General features: G+C 33.6%; 3 protein-coding genes and 1 long non-coding RNA gene across 7 annotated transcripts; 2 read left to right on the top strand and 2 right to left on the bottom strand.

The window, feature by feature from the left end:
• Positions 1-527: 527 nt before the first annotated feature.
• Positions 528-2,928, top strand: LOC112776635 (uncharacterized). 3 transcript variants are annotated; one of them, XM_025820852.3, is made up of 3 exons: positions 528-702; positions 1,786-1,917; positions 2,548-2,928. In XM_025820852.3, the coding sequence occupies exons 2-3, from the start codon at positions 1,826-1,828 to the stop codon at positions 2,750-2,752; spliced, it is 297 nt and encodes a 98-aa protein (XP_025676637.1). In that variant the 5' UTR covers positions 528-702; positions 1,786-1,825; the 3' UTR covers positions 2,753-2,928. The 3 variants fall into 3 exon arrangements, with proteins under 3 accessions (XP_025676637.1, XP_025676636.1, XP_025676635.1); XM_025820851.3 differs by having other exon boundaries at positions 1,747-1,917; XM_025820850.3 differs by lacking the exon at positions 528-702 and having other exon boundaries at positions 965-1,917.
• Positions 2,929-5,802: 2,874 nt separating this feature from the next.
• LOC112775445 (probable fructokinase-5) lies at positions 5,803-8,913 on the top strand. Its single transcript, XM_025819059.3, has 5 exons — positions 5,803-6,061; positions 6,578-6,988; positions 8,024-8,158; positions 8,300-8,416; positions 8,532-8,913. Exons 1-5 carry the CDS (start codon positions 5,879-5,881, stop codon positions 8,667-8,669), a joined length of 984 nt encoding a protein of 327 aa, XP_025674844.1. The 5' UTR covers positions 5,803-5,878; the 3' UTR covers positions 8,670-8,913.
• Positions 7,832-8,646, bottom strand: LOC140181842 (uncharacterized). The gene is made up of 2 exons (XR_011877378.1): positions 8,507-8,646; positions 7,832-8,176 (listed from the first exon to the last, which is right to left on the bottom strand). It is a non-coding gene; the product is annotated as an uncharacterized lncRNA (long non-coding RNA).
• A 744-nt stretch (positions 8,914-9,657) lies between the features above and the next one.
• Positions 9,658-16,103, bottom strand: LOC112775444 (CLP protease regulatory subunit CLPX1, mitochondrial). 2 transcript variants are annotated; one of them, XR_011877377.1, is made up of 16 exons: positions 15,018-16,103; positions 14,599-14,660; positions 14,285-14,379; positions 14,069-14,148; positions 13,706-13,756; positions 13,305-13,379; positions 13,152-13,229; positions 12,980-13,036; positions 12,453-12,523; positions 12,244-12,343; positions 11,903-12,007; positions 11,237-11,299; positions 10,921-10,967; positions 10,505-10,627; positions 10,240-10,392; positions 9,658-9,970 (listed from the first exon to the last, which is right to left on the bottom strand). XR_011877377.1 is itself a non-coding variant. In XM_025819057.3 (15 exons), exons 1-15 carry the CDS (start codon positions 15,864-15,866, stop codon positions 9,896-9,898), a joined length of 2,037 nt encoding a protein of 678 aa, XP_025674842.1. In that variant the 5' UTR covers positions 15,867-16,103; the 3' UTR covers positions 9,658-9,895. The 2 variants fall into 2 exon arrangements, 1 of the variants encoding a protein (XP_025674842.1); XM_025819057.3 differs by lacking the exon at positions 10,921-10,967.
• Positions 16,104-16,573: the final 470 nt, after the last annotated feature.

Here is a 16,573-nt window from a genome sequence, read left to right as displayed (position 1 = left end):
GTTTGTTATTTTTCCATTACAAGACGTATTTATTATTATATTTCAAATTTAAAATTTCTTTGATCTAACATTGTAGTGAAAGAATAGCAAGCAAAAAAAAATGAAAAAAAAACATGAGAACATTTTAAACATGATTATGGCGAATCTTTTTTTCTTTAATTTTTAAATATATTATTTATTTTATTTATTTAGAATAATAACTAAATTTATTATAACTATAGTAAAATTAAGGGGTTATTACACTTGTTACTTATAAAAATTAGGAGGTTGTATAAAGGGAATGAAATTATTTGAAAAAATTACTAATTTAATAACATTCACATCAAATTAGTTTATAACTTTAGCTTAAATGACATAGTCTTTTCATGCTCAATTAAGAGGTTGTCGAGTCTCCTATTTTTGATAAAAAAAAAAAAAAACTTTGTATCCATTTTCAGGTTATTACTGAAATATTTTCTGAAAGGTTGTTTATTATGCTTATTAATTATTACCTCAATAAAATAATTGGAGGTTAAGTAAAATTTAAGAGAGGGCAATTAGGTCCACCGGTTCTTGGGTCCGCAGCTGCACGGAATATCTCCAAAAGGAGCAGAGGCAGCCCCACGGCGGTGACTGTCTAAGGCGGTTTCTTTCTCCGGCGACTCAACCACAAATAAATTTTCTGTAACTGTCATTTTACGAACTCTACACTCAACTATATCTGTGAGTTACTCCATTCTATTCGTGTATTTTTTCTTTGCTCGAAACAGTCTTTGTTGGTAAAATCTTTTACTACTTCACATCGCTGCAGTTTTTTATTCCCCGTAGCTTTTACGATGTTCAGTATTTGATCTGAATGGGTAGCTATTGAATAACTTCCCTTTATTTGTTGCTGAATTGCTTTTCTATTCTAAGTGGGTAATCAAAGTTTTTTACTTTTGGGTTACTATAAACATTAAAAATTTTAGGATGCTTTCGGTTTGTGTTTTTTTTTTTTTTCAATATTTTCTGTTTTTTGGATTGCATGAAGGAATTTCACTTTTCTGTTTTCACTTTTTCTTCACAAGATTCAGAAAATAGAAAACACACGAAATAAAAACAGCAAATAAAAGAGAAATAGGCAAATACACACCTAGTTTTTCACATTTCGCCCCCATAATTTTAGCAAAAAGCATTTTCTGGTAAAATTTCTTGTTATAAAGTATTTACCATAATAATATTGGTTGTTTCACAAAGTTTAACCATTGAGCTTGTTATTAATTTCTGGTAGGGTTCTTGCAACTTAATGCCGATTTTGGCTAGTTTTATAGTAAACTTGAGATATTTTCTCAATTGTTATTAAGGTCTAGTTTTTATTATATGGAATTTGTTTTATGTAGAGGGAGTTTAATTTATTATTATTTATTACTTACTATTATTATTTTTCATGTATATATTGCCATATCCCTATTTCAAATTTTACAAATTTTCTTAGTTTGTAGCTGTATGCATGCAACATAAGCCAAAACACTTGTACATAAATAATTTGTTTGTTGTTTTTGTGATTTTCTAGCAAACTGCAGAAGATGAGAAATGAGTGAACCAAAACAAAACAATAAATTTATAATTGCCACAACACCACCTATTACTTTTGACTAAGAAGCAAGAAACCAACCAAGTCTTTAACCTTTCCTAACAAGCTTTTATTGCAATGGCATCATCATCATCATCATCATATATTGTGGCCACTTTATCACCTAATAACTCTCTACTTTTCTCACAAACCAGACTCACTGGTGCTAACTGGGTTCATTTTCCATCAACTAGTAGGAGGAGAGTAGGTAGGGTAAGAGCAGAGACTGAAAGTATGGCTACTGTCACAGAGAAACTTGGCATCAAGGTTGAGAGGAACCCTCCTGAGACAAAACTCACTGAACTTGGTGTCAAGCAATGGCCTAAGTAAGCATAATATCTATATCTATATCTTTAGTTTTATGTTGATTTGAATCAGTTCTTTTTCCACATATCTCCATGACTCCATAGTCCATGCAACTGTTGTTATGGACTTGTGGTTTGGTGGATGAATCTTGTTCTGTACTATGACTGTGAACATTAATCTTATGGGGAAGACAATTTTGTGTGGTTCTATATTTAAGGAACCAAGCTAGAGTATAAGATCCATGGACCATGTTGCTGTGTCAATTTTTTGTGATTATTAGGTTCCGTGCAGTCTGCCCTTGCGTCTTCAATTCAAATAAGACACATCACTGTCATTGAATTTTGTGATGGTTAAGTTTGATAGAGTGATGGAATTGATGGTTACAATTTTATTTCAGTGTATCTGAAATTATTTGCTTCTTGGTCTTGGATTTCCTCATATGAAGCTAATTTATAAAATCATTCCCTTTTTTTTTTTCGCCATGCCAGACACACCTTGAAACTTCGATATATAGTTGGCAAGTAGCTGTCTTTCTTATTACCTTTCTCATTCTCAAGTCTTCACTATGAATATTTTGTATTGAATTTTAGCCCTTGTTACAAATGCATATCTCTGGCTATTTGTCTCACATTTTGATGATAAACAAACAGATGGGGTTGCCCTCCAAGCAAATTCCCATGGACATATGAAGCCAAAGAGACTTGCTATCTTTTGGAAGGGAAGGTGAAGGTTACACCAAGTGGGGCAGATGAGTCAGTTGAGATTGGCGCCGGTGACTTGGTTGTGTTTCCAAAAGGGATGAGTTGCACTTGGGATGTGTCTGTTGGTGTAGACAAGCACTACAAATTTGAGTAAATCTGCTGTAGTGATCTATAAGTAGCATCACTCTCTTAATATCCTTGTATTTGGAGATGTTTAGTTCTTAGCATATTAGTGTTGAGATGTTAGTTCTTAATATCACTCTCATGTTAGTGTTAAAGAAAAAATGAATAAATCTTATGTGATGAATAAAGATCATGACTTTCTGGAAAGTTTGGACATGGCAAGATTTTGAAGTGGTTATTAGGTTTTGTGGCTCCAGTTTCTTTGTGATTTCATGACCAAATGCTCAAAACTTGGACAGGTTATTGAGCTTCAAAGATTGTTATTATTTCACATTGATGTCAAGCATGATCATGTTTAAATTGCAAGTAAATACTTTCTGGAGCAAGGCAGGTACCCGTGGAATGGGTGTGTCTTCTTTATGTTATTCAAAGAGACATGTTAGAAAAAAAATTTCTCAACCATTCATGCTTCGAATTTGCTTCTACAATAACAAAATTGAGATACGGGATTTACAAATATTCTGTATTTATTTTATGCCTTCTTGTGGCTGAACAGAATAACGAATCTCATGAAAAAATCATGAAACTTGTCCATTCGGCTTTGCTTTATTTCCCGTTTGTAAACCCAGAAATGGTATTCATGATTTCATTAACAAATATAAGCAAAGAAAGAAAAAAAAATTCCCAAAAGTGGGAAAATAAAGAGAAATGAATCATTGTTGTGATGATAAGGGCCAATGGGCCTGTTTGTATACCAAGCCACTGGGCTGGATTTTACGAAGAATCTTTGAAGAAAAATTAGAAAAGAACGGAAACCAATTTTTTTTTTTTCAAAAAATTGATCATACCACTATTTACTAATGTGTGTGATATTATTATTTTTTTTAAGATCCTAAAAGAAATATTAGTCATATGATAAGTGATGGGAATGTTCAGAAATATTTTTCCCTTGTTACGTGTTTTAGATATTGATCAATGTTTTATTTTCTTGCATATTTGAATTTCAGGATATATGGATCTAAATGAAATAAGATTGATGTTAAGATACATCATATATATAGGGACACCTGACCTCAACTATAGCAAGGAATAGTGGCTCTACAAAAATGTTATTTATATATTAAAATTAATCGCCAAAATCAATCACTATGTATTTGTGTATAAATACATATGTTATTTAGTTTATTTTTAATGTATATTTTATATTTCAACATATATTTTATATTAGTGGCTGATTTTGGTAGCTAATTAAAGTGTATATGTAGCATAGTCGGCGAGTCTAATATAAAAAAGTATTGTAAAATAAATAAATAAATAAAAAAGAGAGGTAGATATAAGCAATCTCGCTAAGTAACTAAGAGAGTGTCTAGCCAACTCCTGCCAACTCTCTAATGGGCTGGATTTTAAAGTTCAACAAAAAATCATTCTCCATCTACCTAGCATTTACCTTAATTTTCAAAATTTACCATTTCACCCTACTACGTTTTACTACAATGGCTTATCACCCTCCCACCTCAATCCCATCGGTGAGCATCCCCCACCCGGCGCATCCCCCAACGGCAGCACACCACCCTCCCAATATCTTGTAAACAATATTAATTAGAATTGTTTAAAAAATTGGCTGGTTTGAGTTGTCTACTTATACTTTTTCTATAGAGACAAACATATTTTATATTTGTCTTTCATATATTATTTCACAAGAATAGCATGGATTTTACTTTTTAAAATTCTAATATTTAGTTAAGTTATGAAGTTTTTTTTTTGGATTCAAGTTCTCACCAAATTATAGATAAACATATTCAAAGCAAGATCTTGCATATCATGAATGCTTGGTCAGTCTCCAACTCAAAGTTCTATATGAACTTCAAAGCAACCCTCATATAGTTTCTTGCTTACTCAAACCAAGATAGATCATCTAGAATTTTCTCAAGGCAGGACTCGTTGTTAGAAATGTGCTTGTTGGAGTTAAAAATTAAATATATTCCCCTTGTTTTCAAAATGCAACTTGGACAGTTTTAACAAATGTCTTCATCAAAATAGCATCTCTTTGAGTTGTAGACATTTAGCACCAAGTATGTCCAACATACTTTTGTTAAAATAAAGAAACCATTTATGTAATATGATAACATATAATATAATTGATTCAATGACAAAAAGAAAATGAAATCAAAATAGCAAAAACATTTACCGCCAAGTATTTGACCAACATACTAAGAAACGTATCTTCATGTAAATGCAAGAAGAGGAGAGTGGCGAGAGCAAGTGGCTGCTGTGTACTGTTGCAAGCAGCGAGGTTTTGGAGAGTGCAGCTTCATCTCCTGTTGCTTCTTCGTGATGTGAAACGATGAAGAATAGGTTTTTATGTTAAGTGGGGCAAAATTGGAATAAATGAAATAGGATGAGGACACACTTGGAGAGAAAGTTTCACAACAAGTTCTGCCCTTACAGTCCCTCACAATATGGAAATGCAAAAAATATAAGTTGTATATGACATAAGTTGTATATTGAAACATAAGTTTTTGTTTCTACAACCTTGGTGTTTTGTGACATAAAAATTAGCATTTCCTACAGAAACGGGTTGAGTATGAACCTATAAAATTTCAAGCTACCATTTGTCATTTGTTACATGATGAGTGAGTTTGTGTGGTGATTTCTGTTGTCCCCTTTCAAAAGCAATTATTCTCGGATCAAGCTTGTGTTCTTTTCTTACTCTTTTATGTATGTTATCTGAGAGCTCCTAGAAAAATGGCTAAACATACTCACATTGGCATAGAAATAGTTATTATTTTAACTTCAATTTAATGGTCAAACCTAATTAATTCCTTGTACTTTAGTCCTACCAATATAATAGAATAATAATTATTCAGTCAGGATCAATATTTAGGAATTCAAACTCCTTAAAAATTCTTATATTTGTTTAATTATGGTAGAAGCTGGTCACCAAAAAAAAAATTATGGTAGAAGCTTATAATTTATTAATATAAACATTTTTTAGAGTTTCAACCGTTTCTTTTGGCTAATAACAATGCTTAGTGAATGAATGTACATAAAGCATCATATTAGTATCGTGAAAAAGTTTTGAATATATTAATAACTCCATAGATTGCAATTCTTTTGAGGTTTCAAGAACAACAGCAAGAAAAACAATACGAAAAAGATGGCAGGCTCAAATGATCCATTAGTGATAACATTCGGCGAGATGCTCATCGATTTTGTTCCGGACACAGCCGGAGTCTCCTTGGCTGAGTCTCGTGCCTTCATCAAAGCCCCCGGAGGTGCCCCTGCCAATGTTGCTTGTGCCATTTCCAAACTTGGTGGTAACTCTGCCTTCGTTGGCAAGGTACTCAATTAATCTCTTCTTAATTTATTTCAAGGATCATTGACTATACAAGCAATTAATCAGCAGCTAAATCCGCAAATATGCTTGAAATTGCTGACAAATTACCAGCAAAACACCTCTAGATATTTTACTTGTGAATTTTTTTGTAACAAAAATCCACCATTAATAATTGCCCCCACTCGGAGGAAAAATTATTTGCTGATCTTACTGCGAATTTAGAATTTCAAGTTTTGAAAATTCACAACAAATAATCAATATTTCTATATAGATTGAGGAATTTGCATTACAACCTAATCCAACAAAAAATATATGTGCACATCAAAAATCAACCACCAAATCAGCCATTATATATTTGTGAATAAATACATGTATTATTAACCTCATTTTCAGTGTGTATTTTATATTTCAACATGTATCCTATATAGATAGCTGACTATACATGTAGCACAGTTGCTAGTCGAATTAAAAGTCACATTTTCTTTGCCATGTAGACTCAAAACTGCAATAACGTGACAGGTGGGAGATGATGAATTTGGAAAGATGCTAGTTGACATATTGAATCAAAATGGGGTGAACACAGATGGTGTGTGCTTTGATAGGGAAGCAAGAACTGCATTGGCATTTGTGACACTGAGAAAGGATGGAGAGAGGGAATTCATGTTCTACAGGAATCCCAGTGCTGATATGATGCTGAAGGAGTCTGAGTTGAACATTGGTTTGATCAAGAAGGCTAAGATATTTCATTATGGATCCATTAGCCTCATATCAGAGCCTTGCAGATCAGCACACTTGGCAGCCATGAAAGCTGCTAGAGAAGCCGGTGCTTTGCTTTCTTATGATCCAAATGTGAGGCTCCCTTTGTGGCCTTCTCCTGATACTGCTAGGTCTGGAATCAAGAGCATTTGGTTTGATGCTGATTTCATCAAGGTACTAATTTTTTTTTTTAATCTATTCTTGAATTGTAGGACGGCCTCTACCACACTATAAATATATAACACCCAAATTCTTTTTTCTTTTTCACCATTAAATTGAGTTATATGTCTATAAATGAGAACTTGGACTGGGATTCTTGAAAATTTGTTGAAATCTTGGGTCAAGGGAATGAGGAAACCGAATCTGCAACAAAAATATTAGAGGACATAACATAATAGCACTCTTTTAAAGTTTTAGCCATGTATCACATACAATTTCTTTTATGCTTAATCCATTCCTTCAATCTAACTGTGGTGTGTAAAATGAGTTACTGACAAATTTTCTGTATTATACAATAAAAAACACTTGACCTGTTTACACTCACACAATCAAAAGTCTTATACTAATGATATTTCATAGAATGATATTGTTTATTATTTCTTCTATGTATAAAAAATGTATTGAGATTAAAAAGATAGAAGTTATGAATTTTATGAATGGATTCTTATTCTCTGTTTTACCAATCTGATGTCCTATTTATATTAATGAAGAGAAATATCTCTTTAACGAGATACAACTGTTTAATAGGATATAACTCTTGAGTGAGTTACAAACTCACAAGAGATACAACTTTTCAAATATGACTTTTCATATATTTTAAAAATATTTCTCACAAACACTTTATTTTTAGGTTTTCAAATACTGTCTCTTCAAATTTTCAGGCAAACGAGGATCTTGTATTATTATTCTTCAGTTAAGTTATAGAATATTTGTTGTTCATGGAAATTTGAAAATGAGATGATGCATATTCTCAAACTTTGAGCTCTAAGTTAAAATGAAAACGAAAGGGCAGTCCAATACACTCCCAAAATAATATATATAAATCGTATCTAATATTATTGAGTGGTTTATTACAAGAATGAGAGGAGCAAATCCTAGCCCGTATAATCCACTATGGGTGGTCAAGATTAAAAATGATTAAAAGGTCGCATGATGACTTAAAAAACCATATAGTTTTATGTTCTAATTAATTGATGATGGTCTAAATAGGTTAGTGATGATGAAGTTAACTTTCTTACACAAGGAGATGCTGAGAAGGAAGAAGTTGTTATGTCCCTCTGGCATGACAAACTGAAGTTGCTTCTTGTCACTGATGGAGAGAAGGGTTGCAGATATTTCACCAAGGTACTATGCATCCTTGTTCTAAAAAAGAAATCTGAATTAATTAGAAAATGAAAAAAAAAAGGCATTTAATTTTCTAATTGAATTAAGACATTACTTTTGATCAAAACTACACATATTTGGACATGTATTGTTTGACTGCAGAAATTTAAAGGAAGGGTAACAGGGTTCTCAGTTAAGCCAGTTGATACAACTGGTGCTGGTGATTCTTTTGTTGGTTCTTTTCTCGCATCTGTGGCCCGGGACTCTTCCATATTTGATGTAATCTCTCTCTCTCTCTCTCTCTCTCTCTCTCTCACACACACACACACACCCCATAAATAATTATGGTAATACTAGGGAGACAATAACCTTGTCTACATCTTTCTCTCTATAGAAGGAGCAAAATTTGAGAGAGGCTTTGACATTTTCCAATGCTTGTGGAGCAATATGTACAACACAGAAGGGAGCAATTCCAGCACTTCCGACCCGCTCAGAAGCTGAGAAATTTATCTCTGGCAATAAAGGCAATTAGACAAGGCTTTAACAATTTTGTATTGCATAATGGTCTCACCATTCGTTCTCATTTTATCTTCCCATCTTATAAGCTATTGATGGTACAGTGAGACAAGTGATTAGGTATACTGATTAATCTAAGACATGAGTGTTTGAAGTATATTGTTAGACTTAAATTTTACAGTTTAATTTTGATGTATGACAATGTATTTTACTCTATCGAAAATTCAATCAAATTCATGATTAGATGACATTTTAAACAATAGATTTGAAATTTAGTTACTTTTAATAATGTGAGAATACAGAATTGGATATCTGGATAAAACTCTTGTATTGTCGTGCATAAAAATTAAATTCTAAATTTTATAAAAAAAATTGAGATTAAAATATATAATCATGCTAATTTCAAGTGATTTTATATCCTCTAAATAACTGATAATCATAACCATCCCTTGATCTTTCATTATCACTTAGTACATTTTCTAATACAATTCATATATCTAAGACAATTTGTATTCAACAACATTAATTCATTCACAGTAAAAAATGACAATAACAAAAGCAACGAATGGAGTGATTTTGGAATTAAGTAATAATATATCATGCTAACGAAACATTGCTAACAATATGAATGATGATATTCAGTTTATGGATGACGATATCGCAAGTCAACTTTTTTTAATTGTTTGCATACAAAAATGACTGTCTACTATAATAAATTGATATTATTAAAAGTTAAAACATGTATAATACAAAAGAATGAATCTATAAATATGAAACTAATTAAATTTTTTACCAACATGACTTGCCGTGTTACTGGATTTGAGATCACACTCAAATTTACTATAATATGAATATATGATCATTCCCCCCTCCCCAACACCAATCATTGACGAGAAAAAAAAAAAAAGGATTGCAAGACAATACTGAACTCTATTGTAAGGGGTTCATTACCCATTTATTAGGAATAATATTATTCTTAGGTACTTAAAAAATGCCAATTAAAATTGCACAATGCCAGGTTTTTATTTAAATGAACAATAAAACCCTTAAACTTTTGTATTAAGTGCTGCCTAAACTAGCAATGCTACATCTTTCATTTCTTTCTGTTTCCTTCCTATCCAATGTAGCTATGCTGTTATACAAGGGATAATTACAGCAACTTATGAATATACTTTTTACAAACAACAATAACAATGACATTATACATCTTGATTATTATGGTATGAAGTATAGACATAAACATTACATGCTCATTGCTCTTGATGTGATCTCTTGTTCCCCATCTTGCATGTCAGATTCAGCTACATCACCCTTAACCTACAATTCATGTGGCAAAAAGTGTCGGAACAACCTTAGCACATTCTTATAGTGCTGCAAATGGAAAGAAACAACTCCTCTGAAATGATGCATTCACAAGGGCTTGTTACATGGATGAGTAACAACTAAAGCCCTGTGCTACTAGTTGGGTCAGTTACATGGATCAAACAACACTAAAGCACCCAAAATCGTGTGTTTAAACTGTTTCTAAAGTCTACACCAAAGGATACATATAACGTTTTTTGCCAGAATGAGCTATAATATCATACCTTTGAGTCCTCCATCTTAGCAAGGTACCGCTCCAAAGCACCTTCGCCGCGGAGAATTTTTCCTCCGCAACCGACGGCATTTACCGATCCTACTGATTCCTCATCGACAACAACTGCATCAATCTGTTCGTTTCCTGTCTTGACATCTGGAATCTGTTACATACAAGCATTCAATGTATCAGTAGAAAAAAATAGACGGATAATCTCAGATCTTCAAAGATGGTCATATATATTTAAAGATATATATTGTTAGACATTTTCATACCTCATACATGGCTTCAGTTAAAATGTTTTCCAGTAGGGCTCTTAAACCCCTGGCGCCAGTATTTTTTGCCATTGCTTTCTTGGCGATCAATCTCATAGCTTTCTCTGTGAAGTGTAGTTTTACCTGAAGAGAAGGTTTATACAAGTATAAAATCTTTTATGAATTATGGCACAGAAAAAATTTTGAACATTCCAAACAAGTAGTTCTGACAAGGTTCGACCAAAAAAATACCAACACCAAATGTTGACAAGATCATAAAATCTAAAGCACGCACCATGTGTCGGCAGAGGAATTAAGTCAGGTTTAATGTTTAGTAGAAAAAGTAACGGGAAGACGATAAATTGAGAAAGCTAAATCAAGATCAGAAGATTAAAGGAAGAAAAAGCTTGAAGATATATAGGGAAACAAGCATTTACTTTAGATGACCACAGGTGTCTTGAAAAGGATGAGGGGAAGCTTAACTCTACAAGAATTTGAAACAAAATATAATATTAAGTCCGAGTCATTATTAGACAAGCCAGTAGTATAGAATAGAAAACACATCAATTGATCATTTCAACCAATTTAAAGTTTCATTTGTATCTGCAAATGCCCATTATTTAGTTGCTTGGAAGACAATGATAACATAGGCTTGGTTTTTCATGCCACAGAGATACACAAGCATGTGAGACAGAGAGAGACAGAGAGAGACAGAGAGAGAGAGACAGAGAGAGAATAGAGAAAACTGCTTACATTATTCATGCTAAATAATTTCTTGTACTGCTTAGAGAGTGCATTTTTCGGTTCTGAGAGGACCTGCAGAACCAACAAAATTTCAAAGGTCATATGATTAGATGTATGAGCAGAATCTAGAATTGAATCTCTTTCCTAAATTAGGCAGGTTTTCAACTATATATATTCCCAATGGGATCAAACTCTTCTAAAGTGAGAAAGTTGGTAAAGTGAAAAAGTGATGGCCTAATCACCCTTGAATTAAGGTAATGGGACTCACACATGATAGAAATTACAAATTTAATGGTGATTAATCCCCTTAATTTGTCACTTTACAATTTTCCTCACTTTAGAGAATCTTTTTCCTTCCCAATGCTATTATTGTAGGACCCTTGTACCACTACGCAAATTTCTGTCCTTGTGCTTGCACATGTCATACACCACATAGTATTAAATCCCACAAACAACAAAACAAAGCCGTATCCCACTAGGTGGAATCGGCTACATGGATCAAACGATGCCATTGCGCTCAAAAATAGAAATTCGGTAGCTTTGGTGGTGACAAAATCAAATGATCAGCATTCACCACAGCACACGACAAGCAGAATTAGTCCTTGGAGCGCTAGACTACTTAAAAAAAACAGGAAAAGCTACAATAAAATTGAAAGAAATATATGCAATGAATACCTGCATAAGCTGTTCTTCAGTTAAAGCTGACAAGCTAATTAAAATCGGAAATCGTCCAATAAACTCTGGTATGAGACCATATGCAATAAGATCAGCACTTTCCACCTGAAATTACTAATGCAACTTTTAGATGCATTTGGAAGGTTGTCGGCCACAATAATTTCATTCTTTAATGTAATTTTCTGATTCTCAATTGCTGAGAAGTGTGGGAAGTATACTGAATCATAATAGTTTAAGTGCATGATCTGTTAACTTTTATCTGCATGAGTGTTTATCTATTATCTAGTTTTCTAGGAAGGGGAACAAGTTTTCCGAGTCAGGTAATTAGAGTAAATTCTCACCGACTCAAGTAAAGATGATGCTATGGCTGCATTTGTTAGTTGACCAGTCCTCATATTGGCACGAACTGGTGCTCCAAAACCAATGGAAGAATCATGTCGTCTGTTTATTTACAAATTATTTGAATTCAATTAAAATGATGAGAGAACCAAAGCATATGTAAAAAATCTGAACAGAGAATCTTACTAGGCAGGAATAAAAAGATATTTACCTCTCTGAAATTGTTTTTTCAAGATCAATGAAGGCACCCCCACATATAAAAAGAATATTCTTTGTGTCGATCTGCATATCATAAAAATGATAGCACAATTATTTAAAAATCTAGGGACTTTCTGGAATTATACTCATACTGCAGTAGATGATGGAAGCTGACCCACATTAACAAAATATTAACAACTACTTGCTAAGTGGATAAAAAGTTAAAGAAACTATTTCTGATATCTATCCTACATTTCCTCCATAATTATCCTTCAACCATCAGTAATCACTTATGTGTTTACATTCATTAGTGTTCATCACACAATAAGACGGTTGTATTGTACTTGTGTTTTCGATTGCTTTTTATAGGAGTGAAAAATATTTAATAATCAAAATAATAACCCCCCCCCCCCTTTCCTTTCCCCTCCTCCTTTTCTTGTCTCTCTCACAAAAGCCTTTCAAGACTCAAGACAGAAAAAAAGATATGTGAGTCAAAATATTCTCATCAGATCAAAGTGCACACATGGATATGAAACATACCTGTATATTATCACCTCGTGGATGTTTCCTTGCTCCTTTCTCAGGAACATTTACTACCTACAAAGTAAGGAATAAATCCAAGTTCAAAATACTTATATTTTCCGAAACATTCACTTATTAATAAACCGATTATCAATAATGCAGTCTGATATTAGTTTCCAAGTTGACTCACAGTTCCTTCCAGCATTTTTAATAGTGCCTGCTGAACACCCTCGCCTGAAACATCTCGGCTAATATTTAAGCTCTCAGCCTGTAATATATATAACAGTTAAAAGTAATCATGGATGCAAAACTATGAACTTGGAAAATTACGATAGCAAAAAACCTTCTTAGTTATCTTGTCCACTTCATCAATGTAGACTATCCCTTGTTGAGCTGCTTGAACATTGAACTCTGCTGCCTTTATAGAAGAAATTAAAAGCATAAGAATGAGATGTCAAGAACCAAGGAACAGATGTTTACAGTGTTTTTGAATATCCCATAGATCATAGCATTAATCTACATTGCTAACAAAAGCTGTTACCAGCAAAGCATAGGGAGCTTAGGTTCTTAAAAACTTATATAAAGGTAAGTGGGTATTGTTGAAGACAAATTCCTGTAAAAACTTCAGCTGTTAAGTGAAGTGGTGACATGCAAGATTCTTTTGGAAAGTCCCTAAAAGGTTCATTCCTAGAAAACTAAGTAAGAACCAAAATAAATCATAAACCTACAGAATAATTCACATACCGCCAGTAATTTATACAATATTGATTCCACATCTTCTCCAACATAACCAGCCTGCAAAAAAAAAAACATTTCTTCGTTTAGATAAATGACAATCCGAAACCTTGAGCCAGCAATTGAACCAAAAAGTCAAAAATAGGTTAACACAATTTGACCACCCAGATTGTTCATATGAATTTTTAGTTTTTGTTCTTTTTCTTTCAAAAAAAAGATTCAAAGTTAAATTCAATCTTTTTACTCAATAACTTAAAAATTCAGATTTTCAGACAGGAAAATGAATAGAACATTGTCATTTCATAACTTCCTTCCACTCAACTCTTAAGCTACCAAATTTTAAAATGACTTCATCAATGAATACATACTTGCCTGAGTTAAGGTTGTTGCATCAGCAATGACAAATGGAACATTCACGAACCGAGCTAGCGTCTTAGCAAGTAATGTCTTCCCTATTTGATGGAAGTTAGATCAGCATAAAAGTCATGTGATTTTGGATACAAGATGAAAGAGCAAACGTCATGGACATAATGAATCCATGCTTAAAATTCAAGAAGGAAGAAAAGGTAGTTGCTGAGAACTTCATACCTGACCCTGTTGGACCCATCAAGAGAACATTACTCTTTTCCAGCTCGACATCATCATTATCTAATCCTTCTGGAATTCCAGAATCAGCCTCTGACCTAGTGTTAAAAATCAGTCAATTCAGTCAGAGAAAACAATTATGATAAAAGAATTTGCAGATGACATCATATAAATGATATGATGAACAGAATCTCATGGAAGGGTGTAAGGCAAGGAAACATTAATAGAGGGGGCAAGTAATTGATCTCAGCAGCGTCAACTACTGTTCCACAAAGGAATAGAACCAAGAAAATGGAAGGAAAACTGAAAAAACTTACCCTTTCTGTTGAGAAGCATGGTATATTCTTTTGTAGTGGTTATAAACAGCTACTGATAGAACCTTCAACAGCAAAAATATATATACAATTAATGATTATATAGCCAATGTCCACAACTTAGTAAAATGCATTAACAGTAACTTATAACTCTGAGCATTTCCCCCTCTTCCCTCAGGAACCATACAAAAATAGTGAAACTAAGTTTATACACAAATATCATTTTGCATAGAATCCATCTTCTCATCATATCATGTGTAAATTTATAGACAAACATGATTAGCATAGGATCCAATGAACTCTGAGTACTGATAATTTGGAGCAAAATAATCATTAACACACTACACAAAGCATGAATACAAACAGAGTTAACAAATGGGCATGATTCAACCATAAAAAATATCAGGCACGTATGGAAATACCTTTTTGGCCCTGTCCTGGCCAATTACAAACTTGTCAAGACCCTTACAGATCTCCTTTGGAGTTGGCAAGTCCCTCCCCAAATTGGAACCACCCCATGAACTCTTCTCACTGCCACTGCCGCCACCGGAACCACCTTCTCGGGGCCCAGAAGCCCTTATAACATTAACACCAGGAGCAAAAGGTGGCCCTGGAGGACTATGCACAGCAACACCACCACCACCACCATTCCCATCACCTGAACCAGGTGCATTACTATCCCCATCACCACCACCACCACCATTACTATTCAACACTCTACCACCAAACCCACTGATTCTCCTAGGCACCTTAGTAGAATCAAAATCAACATCATCATCATCATCATCAAGATCGTTTTTTTCAGAAACCCTCTGAGCCCCAATCTCCAAAAAGCTACCTTGAAGAGGCGCAACGCCATGAGGGCTGAAGTAATAGGCAGCGTTGCAATTGGGGCAAAGGTTCACAGTACCATTGAATTGGTGACCTCCCTGGCGAGTTGGGAGCTTGAGGTTGTCAATTACAATCATGTCCCTGGAGCAGCGTGGGCAATTCGGATCGGCTCGGATCCTCCGGGACCGAGTAATCGGGTCGTCCGAGCCTCCACGGCCCCATTTGTGGCGGTGCTGGAGTAGCCTATGGTAGAACAAGAAAGTGCTGGTGTTGGCGAGGACGCGGTGACGCTGCTGCTGCTGATGATGATGATGATGGGGTGAAAGGGTGAAGTAGGCATGTGAAGAAGAAGAAGACGAAGAAGAAGAAGAAAGGATTTTTGGGTTGGGATGAAGCTTGTTTCTGTGCTTGTTCCATGTAGTGAAGAGTATTCGAGACATTGATTGGGAGCAATTTCGGGGGTTGAGGAAGGAGAGAAAAGAATTGGGATTTTGATGAGATGAGGTTGGAGCTTTGGGATCTGTGTGTTGATTTGTTTATGCCATTTTTGTTCGTGTTCTTCCGTGTTGGGTTGGCTGATTAGTTTACTCACCTCAGCACACAAAGAAAGTATTGCCTGCAAGAAAAAGTGTTTCTGTACAAGGGAGACGAATAGAGGATAAAGTAAATACTTAAATAGTTTTGTATTTTTTCTGTGAGAATAATATAGAATTTTATTTGAGCAAGTTTTTTATTTTTTTTTTCATCATTCACCGATAAAAAAATTAATCACTACTTTCTAAACGTACTGGAAATTCAATTTCGGCAATAAAAAGATTAATAATTAGGAGAGTGATATTTTTTTTTTTTTAAATTCGAAGATAATTTTTGTGATTTACTCTTTTCAGATTTACAAATATGATTTAATCATTTTTCTAACAAAATATAGTCATACTACATGAATAAATATTTTTAATAAACAAATTATTCATACATATTTGTAAATTCTGCAATTTAAATCTTATGCTTTTTCTTTTTCTTCTTCTTCTATATTTATTATTCTTTATTATTATTATTCTCTTCATTTTGTTCATCTTTTATTTTTCGATATATTTTATTTCAGAGACATTTAAATAAAGACGTCTAAAACGTCTTTTTTTAAAAATAT

The sequence above is a fragment of the Arachis hypogaea genome, chromosome 19 (assembly GCF_003086295.3).
Source record: "Arachis hypogaea cultivar Tifrunner chromosome 19, arahy.Tifrunner.gnm2.J5K5, whole genome shotgun sequence".
NCBI lineage: Eukaryota > Viridiplantae > Streptophyta > Magnoliopsida > Fabales > Fabaceae > Arachis > Arachis hypogaea.
The sequence above is the reverse complement of the archived record's forward strand: the minus strand, read 5'-3'. Positions and strand labels throughout refer to the sequence as shown.